The sequence below is a fragment of the Mus caroli genome, unplaced genomic scaffold (genome assembly GCF_978045245.1).
Source record: "Mus caroli unplaced genomic scaffold, Mus_caroli_1 scaffold_16, whole genome shotgun sequence".
NCBI lineage: Eukaryota > Metazoa > Chordata > Mammalia > Rodentia > Muridae > Mus > Mus caroli.
In genome coordinates, this window is record NW_028227271.1 from 55,895,576 (window position 1) to 55,908,473 (window position 12,898).

General features: G+C 33.7%; 1 protein-coding gene across 3 annotated transcripts in view; it reads left to right on the forward strand.

Annotated features, from left to right (window-relative positions):
- Csmd3 (CUB and Sushi multiple domains 3) overlaps positions 1-12,898 on the forward strand; it is a 1,262,970-nt gene that overhangs the window by 248,312 nt on the left and 1,001,760 nt on the right. For all 3 annotated transcript variants that reach the window (XM_029469819.2, XM_021183659.3, XM_029469820.2), the window contains exon 4: positions 5,602-5,796. In XM_029469819.2, the coding sequence (XP_029325679.1) occupies positions 5,602-5,796 (195 nt within the window). The remainder of the gene's footprint in view (positions 1-5,601; positions 5,797-12,898) is intronic.

Genomic DNA, 12,898 nt, shown 5'->3' on the forward strand with positions numbered 1-12,898 from the left:
ATAAGTAGGATAATTTGTGAAGACTACAGAATATTTATCTCATACTTATAGTAAAATATATAGAGGCTTGTCACTAAAGTCTATTTTAATAACAAAATTGTATTTGAATTTCCTTCCTCTGTCTTTCCCAAAGTAATATTTGCTACATCTACAATACTTTATAATTTGGGAATTTTGTATACTTTGCTATACAATGGTTAATACAGTCAAATCCTGTCCTATAAATTGCCAAGTACTTCATTTATTAGATAAAGCCATAGAAGACCACTGCATCACTCCAGTTTAAAAACCACACACACACTTTAAATGGCTCAAATGTCTGCTACACAGAATGGTAAAAATAACTGGAAATTTTTTTTACCTGAAATTTACAGACATTTTGAGAACAAAGATGTCAGGATTCATTTTCTGAGAGATCTGTTCAGTCTTCAAACTTCGGATACTAAAAATTCTGCCTTATTTTTGCACCCTCCTCATATACTAAGATTACAATTCGTATGTGTAGCAAGTATATAAGCTTTCGTCTATTTATATTTATATTTATTATATCTTGAAGTTCAAGAAGTTTTATTAAACTAATTTTAAATTTACTTCCTCGGTCACATTTTCAACCTTTTGTATGATAGAATATGAAAGTAAAGGTTTTTCCCTTTTTAAAAATTAATCATTTCATTTATTTACATCTCAATTGATATTCCACTTCCTGGTTACACCCTCTAACAACCTCCCATCCCACATCCATCCTCATCCCTCCCCTATGCCTGTATGAGGGTCAGGCTCAATTATACTGTATTTTGCCCTCTTAGAATATCTTTTAAATATGTTCATTGTCTGTCATAGTCACCATATCTATTCAATGATTCAGTTATTCTTTGCATTAGAAGCAATTCTCGTAGCAAATATAATGGGACCACCTGACACTAACTTTTGATGAATTTCTCACAATCACATTTTATCACTTAAACCTCTGCTTTCCTTAATTGTAACTTCACAATATTTAGAGTAAATAATACTTATGGTAAACACTTGAAAATATGAATGACTTTTTTATATTTTCCTTTACCCAATTAATCACTTCAATCTTCCTTCATTGAAATTGTTGAAGTCTTATAGGAACATCTAAAAATTACTATAACATACCTTTATGATTTGCTAAAAAAAGATAAAAACCTAGCATGCAACATTACATTTTTTCGATTAAACCTGTGAATACAGAAGAGAATGTAGTGGTACCTCAGTGGAAAAAGTGCTTCCAGAAAAAGCATGAAGATTGATCTTCACTCAAAGAACTTAGTTAAAGGCCATCTGAGTAGACAGACACCTATAAGAACAGCCCTCTAGAGGTAGAATTAGAGGGTTTGTGGTGCAATTCAACTAGATAGACTAATAAATATCTGAAAAATTTGGGTTCAGAATGAGACTTCTTTAAAAATGCAATAGAAATAAATAGAAGAAGAGACGATCTTCAGGCCTCAGCATGCCTATACCTACAGACATGTCAACACAAATTGCAACATGCACACACACACACACACACACACACACACACACACACACACACACACACAGAGAGAGACGCACAGAGAGAATTAAGCTATAATTATTAATAAGAAAAGTATGTTATATAACTGTTCAGTTAATGACTTAGCCTTCTTTTTGTTCATTCAAAGTTAGTCCAAGAGAACTTAGAGGGAAATTATTAAAGATTTAAAAAGGAAAAACTGTATATAATCATGAGCAACATCTACAGGCAACAATGTGTGAAACTTGAATGTGAAATATTTCACAATGCTTTGTGAATAACTTAGTCCACAGAGGATTATTGGTAGATAGTCTCATATTCTAGAAAATGAAGAAAGACCTGCAACAGAATTATATTCTTTCCGTTTCTTTGGTAAAACATGCATTTTAAGAGTCTTTTGGTCTGGATGTTATTCAGTCACAAGACCAGAAGTTATGCAATCTATGATGATTCCATTGTTGTCTAATTCATTTACCTCCTCCCGTGGGATATGTCCTTTTACCCCTTTATGTTATTTATCAATGCAATATTTATTCAGTTTAAATTTAAGTTGAAACTGAGCATAAAAGGTATAAAATAAACTTTCCTATCTTTCCTTTTATTTCCCTCCCAAACCGTTTCCTGTGAAAGCATATGAAATCTCCTTTCCTCCCAGATATATAGCTTTACGATAATTGAAGTCTTGACCTTAATTATTTTTAGAGTGTGTAAGAGAGAGGAAGTGTTTTGATTATAAGGTCAAATGTGGTAGTTTCATTAAAAGTATTCCTTTGTTATTACTCTACTCAAAGGATTGAGTTTTCATTCCATTTATCAAAACTTATTAACCTTAGCATCTATTCCAACAAGTATTATTTATATAAAAATTCCAGAAAATGAAAGATTTAAAAAAAATACTCTTGTTACATGTAAAACATGCTGCATATGCTGGGTTGTTCATGTGTGTATATATATATACACACATGCATGTTATTCTCTCTCTTCCTCTCCCTTTCTTTCTCTCCCTTTCTCCCTCTCCCTCTCCCTCTCCCTCCCTCCCTCCCTCCCTCCCTCTCTCTCCCTCTCTCTCTCTCTCTCTCTCTCTCTCTCTCTCTCTCTCTCTCTCTCTCTCTCTGTCTCTCTCTCTCTTTCTGGACCACGTAATATTTAGGTTGAACTGGCAGTCAGTAAGAGCCATGGATTCTCTCATGTCCTGCATTACCATATCAACATTGTTGGGGCTACAGAGGTCTATGGCTGCACCTTGGTAGTCACATGGTTGAAGGGCACCCAAACTCCTTTGCTCTTGCTATATAGCAAGCATTCTTAGCAATGAGCCATCTGTCTCTCTAGTCTGAGTACTTTTTAATTGCACAAATCCACAGACAATAAATCTATTTGAAATATTTTTGGAATTCCACATACAGACTATATCTTTAAACAATAATGAACACAATAGTAAAAAAAAATGAGGGAATAAAGTTTTAGGAATAATTACCCTTGACTATTGATATTTTAAATATGTTTTAAATATTCGCTTAGGATGGTGACCTACTTTTTATATAAACGCTTGATACTAAACGTTAGCCAAGTTCTTTAATTTCCTATACTTGTAGAATCTTAAAATAAGTATTATAAACTTAGAGTAAATATTTTACCTCTAAAACAAATAATTTAGTTTAAAGTTCTCCATTCTTATTGCATTTGTTAATCAAGTATATTGACAATATACTTTAAATTAATCAGTGGGTCTTTCCTTAAATATTCAAAATTATAAGAATTAATTAATGGAATGGTGGAACTGCTACCAGATTCACAAGAGTGACAGAGTGAGTAAAAACATTTTCTCTTCAAAATTTATGGCTCCAGTTTGAAACCCTTATAAAAACTTGAGCATGGTTGCTTGTGCCAATAAATCCAGCCACTGGCCAGAAAGCATTGCAAAAAATATTAACTTCTGGTTCAGTGAAAGTGAGTTTCAAGGCAATAAGCAAAATAAAGAACTAGGGAAATATCGCTAGTCTGCTTTTGCAACCATGTGTTCTGGGATACACATGCACATACATGGCCATTTATAAATGTTCATTTATGCAATGCACTACACACACACACACACACACACAAACACATACCCACCCCCACACACAAATACACAAACACATGCATACAACACAAGAGAAATCATAATGTAAAGAAACTTAGGATACCCAAGATATAAGATACAATTTGCTAAACGCTTGAAACTCAAGAAGAACGAAGACCAACGTGTGGACACTTTGCCCCTTTTTAGAATTCGGAACAAAGCACCCATGGAAGGAGTTACAGAGACAATGTTTGGAGCTGTGACGAAAGGATGGACCATCTAGAGACTGCCATATCTAGGGATCCATCCCATAATCAGTTTCCAAATGCTGACACCATTGCACATACTAGCAAGATTTTGCTGAAAGGACGCAGATATAGCTCTCTTGTGAGACTATGCCGGGGCCTAGGGAACACAGAAGTGGATGCTCACAGTCAGCTATTGGATGGATCACAGGGCCCCCAATGGAGGAGCTAGAGAAAGTACCCAAGGAGCTAAAGGGATCTGCAACCCTATAGGTGGAACAACATGATGAACTAATCAGTACCCCTGAGCTCTTGTCTCTAGCTGCATATGTATCAAAAGATGGCCTAGTCGGCCATCACTGGAAAGAGAGGCCCATTGGACTTGCAAACTTTATATGTCCCAGTGCAGGGGAATGCCAGGGCCAAAAAGTGGGAGTGGGTGGGTAGGGGAGTGGTGGGGAGGGTATGGGGGACTTTTGGGATAACATTGGAAATGTAAATGAGGAAAATACCTAATAAAAATTAAAAAAAGAAAAAAAAAAGAAAAATTACCACTATTACTAGAAGCAAGTGATAAAAAAATTATAACATATATCTATACATATTCTGGTTTTATAACATTTCAGCTATCTATTATTTTACATGTCTTTTCATTTTGATAATTTCAATTTAGAATGATTTTGCTTGACATAATTATTTTGCCAGGAACTAACTAATGCTTGACATGGTATCCACATCTTTATAAAATAGGAACATGATTCACTTTTATATCATTACTCTATTTTTAGTATTTTTTAGCCATTTTGAAATTTTGCAAGTATAGTTATTCCCATATATATTTAATTAACTCATCTAAAATTTAATTGCCTCTTGAACTACAGTAAAATTATCCTTCTGGGAAATTAACATTTATGTAGCATCAGTAACTGAACAATTTACTCAAATCACTAAACTACTTTTTTCCTTATTAGTTAATTTTAGTTTAATTGATTGATATTTACAATATCAATTTCATGTAATAAGAAGCTATGTATGTATGTATATATATTATATATCCTATAGCATATGTATGTTACAAAAACTAATGTAAATAAATATATCATTCCTAGCCATATTGTTCTACAATTTCTAATATATCTAAATCTCCATTTTCAACTCATAATAAAATAATTTATTTTCTAACTTTATGTAATTAATACCCCAGTTTTTTTATATTGATCCATTTTAAAATGTCATATGTCCATGCATTTGTAACTAAATTTGTTATTAAATATCCAAATTAAAACAATAAATGAGCTGAAATGTTATCAAATTACTTACATTAAAAATATGTTCATTTTATACTAGTTTATTTTGTTATTTAAATAAAAGATCTTTACTATAAAGTGCATGTTTTCTATGTGAAGTTTGGCATATGTAGAAATATCCATCATTCTGTCATTAAAATGTTACTTTGGAGAAACTATTTAAATTATATTATCTCAGTTTTAAAACTCTGTAAAATATGATAGTATTTTAAAGCTTGCTATGAAGACTAATTTATATAAGGCATAAAAAAACTTTTAGTAAAGCTAATTCCATTTCTGATGCAGTAATATTTAGTCACATTACCAATATTAAACTCGTCTGTACTGAACAAGAAAATGCTAAATTTTCAGTCTGACATTTCTCCACAGGAAAATAATGATAAAACCTAGATGTAATTTATAATAATAAAACATTAAATATATTAAAATGACTCTAAATTCTTTTTTATTCTTTCTTTACTACAGAATTACAGAGTAGCTCCTGTGGAAATCCAGGAGTTCCACCCAAAGGCGTTCTGTATGGTACAAGGTTTGATGTTGGGGACAAGATCCGCTACAGCTGTGTAACTGGATATATCCTTGATGGCCATCCTCAACTTACCTGCATAGCCAATTCGGTTAATACAGCTTCCTGGGATTTCCCTGTTCCAATCTGCAGAGGTAAAAATAAATGAACAAATACATTCATATACTATATCTATCTATATCATCTATATCTATATCATCTATTATCTATATCTACTTCTTTCTCTATATTTTTTTGAATATAATGAAAACCTGTTAAATGTAAGAGAATATAAAGCATAAATATTTATAATATTTATACTATACCTATTATCAATTTATGCACTAGATTTCTCTTCTATATATCATCTATTTATATCAGGTACTGAATGACAAATGTACAAACAAAATTGACACTGGTTAAGACAAAAGTATTTTTATGTAGCCTGAGCTAATTCTATTCATAAATATTTCTATATTTCCAATAGAATGCATGCACACATATTTTCTAATTCATATTAGAAAACCATATAGAAGTTATGATGTTTAAAATTTAGGATTGCTTGCTTAAGCTGTTATGCCCATTATTTTGCTTTGAGAAATATTGACTCTCTGAATCTTTTAAAATTTCTCATAGAACTTGGCACAATATTTTTTTGTGGTAGTTATAATTTATATTTTAAAACTGATGCTATAAAATTACTTATTTCATGAAGGAAATATAATTACATTTAGCATTCATAATGGTTCAAGGTTTAATGTCTGCCAAGTTCTAAGCATTCACTCTATACACTAGTCTTGCTCTCAGAAATTCAGGAGATCAACATTGTTCAGTCTGCACTTTCTTTCCTATCATGATGTATTTCAACAGTCTTTTGAGGTGTGTTTCTCTAATTCCTCCCTGACTAGTGTTAGGTAAGAGTGTACAACTACCCATTTAGAATACTTTTCCTCAAGCACAGGACTGTAGATGAAAAGCATAGTAACCAATGAAATTATCCACAGATTTTATATATATATATATATATATATATATATATATATATATATATATATATATACACACACACATATATATATGTGTATATATATGTGTGTATATTACAAATTTATATGTATATATTAATGTATTTTTATTCTATTCCATACTCTCAGGATTTTGTATGTATATGTGAAATCTACCTGTTTAATTATTTTTAGGTGGGCAATGGACCTTATTTACCAGAACAATGGAAACTTAACCAGTGTCTACATAACTACAAAAGATCCCTCTCCTTCCACATCATTAACTGCCAATAGATAAAAAAAAAAAAAAAACCCAAGGGATGCCTAGTAACACCATCTCCCACTTGTTAATAAATGTGTTAATAAATCTTCTGCATTTTACCACAGCTGCTATGAGTTCATGAGTTGAACATTGATGCCCTGCCCTGAAGACAGTGTTCCACACTACTCTTCCCCATCCTTCTCCTTCAACATTCTTCCTATGCTCCCATATGGTGTTCACATTGAATACATGTTTTAAATGCCCTATTCAGGCCTGTACTCTCAACAGCACTTATTCTCAGTACTTGAATAAGACCATACCAACTACACAAGTCAGGCAAGATGTGTATATTGTCACATTAGTGGCACAATACTTTGGGTGTTCCTAATAGTTTTCTGATTACATTTTGAGGTTTGAGCCAAAAGGAAAAATCACAGTTGCCACTGAAAAGCTTTTAAAAAGCCCACCATAGGGAGTTCATGGGCCCAAATAAGGAAGCCATGACTACATTTTTACCAAATAGACATGTTATGACTATCAAACTGCCTTCCAAATATTTTTGTTCATAACTCACACACAGCTAAATGTCTTTTGCCAGCTGTGTCAATCAGAATATGATTGGTCTCAGGAAAATCACATGAACAATTTGACTTCATTCTTTCTCTGGTCAATGAGATGAATTAAAAAACAAATGGCTGTCATTGTAGCAATGCTAAACAAACAACCTCTACATGCTGTTTATTGTTGTATGTGGGATATCCAAGCTGGTCTATTCTATCTAAGCTGGTCTCTGTGCTGGTATTTTCCCAGTATTGCTGTTTGGTGCCTCTGCTGTTCCTTCCATTGCTATGATTACTATTGTCGGTTTTATGCCAAACACTGCAAGCCACTAAAGCATTTAGAAGCATTGTATCTTTTAAATGAAAATAGAAAATTAAACACTATATATTATAAAAGATAATTGGTCAAGATTAGTCAAATATCAAGCAGAGGAGACTATGAAGATCTTGAAGTGGACAGGTTCTCCTTTTCAACTTTATGACTGGCCATGAAAAACATGTTCTTAAGTTAAAAAGTGACACTTTTTATATCAACTGCAAAGCCATGATTCAAAGTATGATGTTGCACTATCTACAATACACAACAGTCAATTCCCCATTCTACAGAATGATACAAAGGTGTAAGATGTCTGCTCACATCCTAGGAAGCAAGCTCCTATGGGTGTGAGGCTGAATTGTTCATGTGTGGCAATGTGCCTTATTTGATCTCTGGGGAGCCATTATCTCTCTTTTCGAAGGCTACAAGCAGATTTTGTCCTCAGCACTGTTGAAGGACATTAGAATGTTTTGTAAACAGATGTTTGTGAAAAGATAGTCTTACTCAAAGATCAGATGAAATATGTTCAAAAGATGTGCAGACTTATGAGAGTACCAGTGGAGAAATGTCTCAGGATTTAAGGGGGTTAATAGAAAAGCCAAACTTGAAATGTTTTCCCTATATCAAAGTATAGGATTTGAAAGTCCAATTAATATACATTGAAACTTCAAATAATTAAATTACACCCAGGAGAGAACAACTGATCTCATAGTAAACAGATATATATATATGTATATATGCATATATATATATATATACATACACATTTTAAACAGGCACACAATTTATTCACTAAAATATTTCATAAACATTTAAAATCGAGTGTTTAAAAGGGGATTCAAATGAAAACATAAGATAATACAATTATTTACAATAAATGATCACCAACGTTATATTAATCTATAATGCAGGATTATCATCCATTTCAATTCAGATAATGGCGTTTGGAATAAAAAAAAGAGTTATTCTAGTCTAAACACTCATTGTTTCACCTACTGACTAGATTGTTAGGGAGACTTACATACTTCATTTGTCTACTTGGAAACTACTGCTTTAGTAATAAAATGGTGAAGAGATAGAGGCAGAAGGACCATAGTCACATTGAGTCAATGTTAAAGATATTCATGAGGCATTCAGGCCTATCCCAGGACTCTTGCAAGAATGATTATAGCCTCAGCCATGTTAAAATTTAATGCAATCATGGAAAGAGTTGCATGTGGCTCAATTAATCAACTTTGCAACTCTTACCTTATCTTCCCTTTTCATTCTTCTTTCATTTTGTTGAGATTCCCTTTCTATTCCAAGGTTAAATTTTTTGCCTGAATATACACCCTACTCCTTTGCTCATGCTTCCCAAGGCCCCGCAGGCACACTTACTTTGACTTTCACCATAACCTCTGCGAGTTCTAATTTATCAAAAAGTGGCACCCTCTGTGTTTGTAAATGTTGCCTGCTTAACTTCAGTCTGCCAAGCTCACCTTTTCTTTTCACAGCTACTAAAACTAATGAATGCATTTACTCATTTAAATGCATTCATTAAAAACCTACCTTGTGAAAAGCAGCATTTTATATGCCAAGGAACCAAAGATTGATTAAAAAACAACTCTTGCCTTTAAGAGCTTGTGGTCCAATGGGGCAGACTGTAATGTAATCAAGCAATTACAATAATGTGTGATAATTGATTTAATGGTAGGATCTGTAGGGAAGTTGGGCACCTTTATGAGGAAAGCATTACTGTCTCCTAGTTGAGGGGCTAGAAGTTCATTTGGGGACAGAAATTTAAGATACAGTTTCACAGAGGATTACTAAAAATATGAACTATATAGAGCAAGCACATTTTAAGTGAGGTAATAATTCATGTAGAAAGTACAAATTTTCCTTTCCAGCCTTAAATGTAGTTCTCATGTGTTACTAATATTCACTAGCTGAGCGCAGAGTCTCTGTCATACTTCACAGAGCACATGATCTAATTTTCCATGCTCAACTTTATCTCCCACCAACCAACTTTTATTAAAACTTAAAGAATGGAGAACTAATGTGTTTTCAGAATATGCCATTGTGATTCTGTTCAAAGGGTAATACAGAGCATGGTTTAATCCATGCCTCTGTCTTCTGCTCTTGTCACTTGGTAGCATACTGATTCTTTAATTTATAACTGTGCAGGGGGCTGATAATTCTGTAATGATCTCCCTATTGCTTCCCATGGCGTTTACACAAAGTCTTTCCTTGATGAAACCTTTGCTATGAAAGCTCTTTGCTGCTTCCTAGTCATGATAGTTTAATTAAGAAAGAAACAAATGTCATATCAACCTTGAGGGCATGGAGCCAGCGTTTTTATGTTGAAAAGCAGGATCCATTTTTATCAGCAACATCTGCTAGTATTTGATAAAGGCAGCTAAGTTCCTGCTAAGCAAAAGCCTAAAGAAACTTAATGCTTCTCCTCATACCTGCAGCACTTAAATTTTCTGTAACCCCTTCCTTCGCCAGACGCTTCTGTGAGATCGGTTCCCACTGAGATTTCATTTAGTCTAAGAGCTCTTCTCAACCCAGTGATCTCAACACTTTGTATGAACTAAGAGCAGTTTGGGGCTATGGAGAATGAATGTAGAATCCTAGATTGAAACTTTTCAAATCTGTAATGGGAATCTAGATTCAGAGAAGCATTAAGATGCATATACTCCGAAATTACTACAATGGACATTCATGAATTGTACTGTTTCGTCTGAATTTTGCCCCTTTTTCATATTTAAAAATATATTAGAGGGGTTAATGTATCAAGATATAATTAATGTCATGCATAATATAATAATTACCATTTGTATTGAGAATTATTAAAATTTGGATTAATTAAATAAGTTTTAAAAGTTACTGGGCCATCTTTATGTGTAAACTCTAATTGTCAAGGTTTTATAGAGAAGTTCAGGGAAAGGGGTGATGAGGTAAAGGGTGTCAACAGATGAAACACTGATGGAGATGCTTTTTATCTGATGGCATCCTGTTGGAACAGATGTGAGATTGGTAATGCAGTTGTGATCGACAATTGGTGCAATGTGATTGTCACTGAATATTTGACATCACAAACATGCAAAAGGCTTATAGGGAAGACATTACATGGACAAAGTGAAATATATTACTATATTATATATATAGTCATATAATAACTATGAGTGGAAATGTTTTCCATTATTTACATAGATACAGGAATATGTTTCACTAGAAATATGATAAGAAAATAACTAACTAATGGAGAAGCAACAGCAGATTGCTTTGCTGCACATACCATTTTCTTGACAGATTAGCAACCTGCTAATCCTAGACAAAAATGTCAAGCCAAATATAGAATTGGTATTTGTCATGAAACATAGTAGTTGGAGAAGTATATATAGTAGGAAATTAGAGCAAACATCTTCCTCAATAAGAAGTAATCATGTAATGTGGTTTAGTATATTTATATGACGAGATGGTTAATCTCCCAAAAGCCACCCCCCCAATCATTTGAAAAATAAAAATTCCATTGACTCAAAATGTAATACACCAATATACATATACATACACACTGAGAGGTAATATTAAAAACATAAGATCGACTTAACAGATATGGATGATTAAACTTTAAATAAAATTATTCAACATGAAAGATATGTAATAGTTTATTGAGATAAGCACAAAATAATCATCTTATATTTCATTTATATTAATAACACTTAACCACAAAAGAAAGTTGCTTTTTGGAATATAAAACTATATTCTTTTGGAAGGTACTCAGGAACAGTCTTTATTTATTATGACTTTGTGCTTTAAAATTTGTAGTAGGTAAATTTTTTATTTAATGAACAGTTTTGCTGTGATGGATGACATACTATTGGAAAAGGTATGATATTCCTAAGTAGTTGGGACACAGTCAATTAGGACCACGGACAATTGCTACATTTAGATAATAAAGGAAGCCACTGGGAGGGGAGCCCCTTGGTTCTCTGGAGGTTTGAGGACCCAGAGTAGAGGAATGCTAGGGCAGTGAGGCAGGAGTGTGTGAGTGGGTGGGTGGGACAGCATCCTCATAGAAGCAGGCGGAGGGGGATGGTATTAGGGGTTTGCAGAGAGGAAACCAGGAAGGGGGATAACATTTGAAATATAAATAAATAAAGTAACCAATAAAAAATAAAGGAAGGAGTTCTTGACATTGTAATTTTCTCTTGTCAGCCAGAATTTTGAGACTTGTAGCAGAACTATTCACAGAAATTAGAGGCTAAGGTGTGCTATAATCAACACATGTGTGTGTGCATATGCATGTGTGTGTTATGTATCTATCTATCTATCTATCTATCTATCTATCTATCTATCTATCTATCTATCTATCTATATATCATATACATCACTCACATATACATACATACATACATGCACACATATGTTCAAATATTATATTACACACACACACACACACACACACATATACACACACATGTGCATGTTTTAGGAAGCTTTAATAGTAGCTTTCTCTCTCTCTCTTTCTTTCTTTCTTTCTTTCTTTCTTTCTTTCTTTCTTTCTTTCTTTCTTTCTTTCTTTCTTTCTTCCTTTCTTTCTATTAGATATTTTCTTTATTTACATTTCAAATGTTATCTTCTTTCCTGGTTTCCCCTCTGAAAACCCTCTCCCTCATCCCCTCCCCCCTCCCCCTGCTCACCAACCCACCCACACCCACTATCTAGCCCTGGCAATCCCCTACACTGGGGCATAGAGCCTCCACAGGACCAAGGGCCTCTGCTTTCATTGATGACCAACTAGGCCATCCTCTGCTACATATGCAGCTGGAGCCATGAGTCCTACCATGTATACTCTTTGGTTGGTGGTTTAGTCCCTAGGAGGTCTGGGGATACTGAGGATGCTCACAGCCATCCATTGGACTGAGCATAGGGTCCCCAATGAAGGAGCTGGAGAAAGGGCCCAAGGAATAGAAGGGGCTTGCAGCCCCATAGGAGGAATAACAGTAGTAGGTTTCTATATGGATTTTCAAAAGTGGTTGTTGTTAGTTACCCCTCTCTGTATTTCACCCCCATCTTCTTCTATCCTATACTCTATAACATTTATTATTTTCTGTTCCATAATTGCTCTTT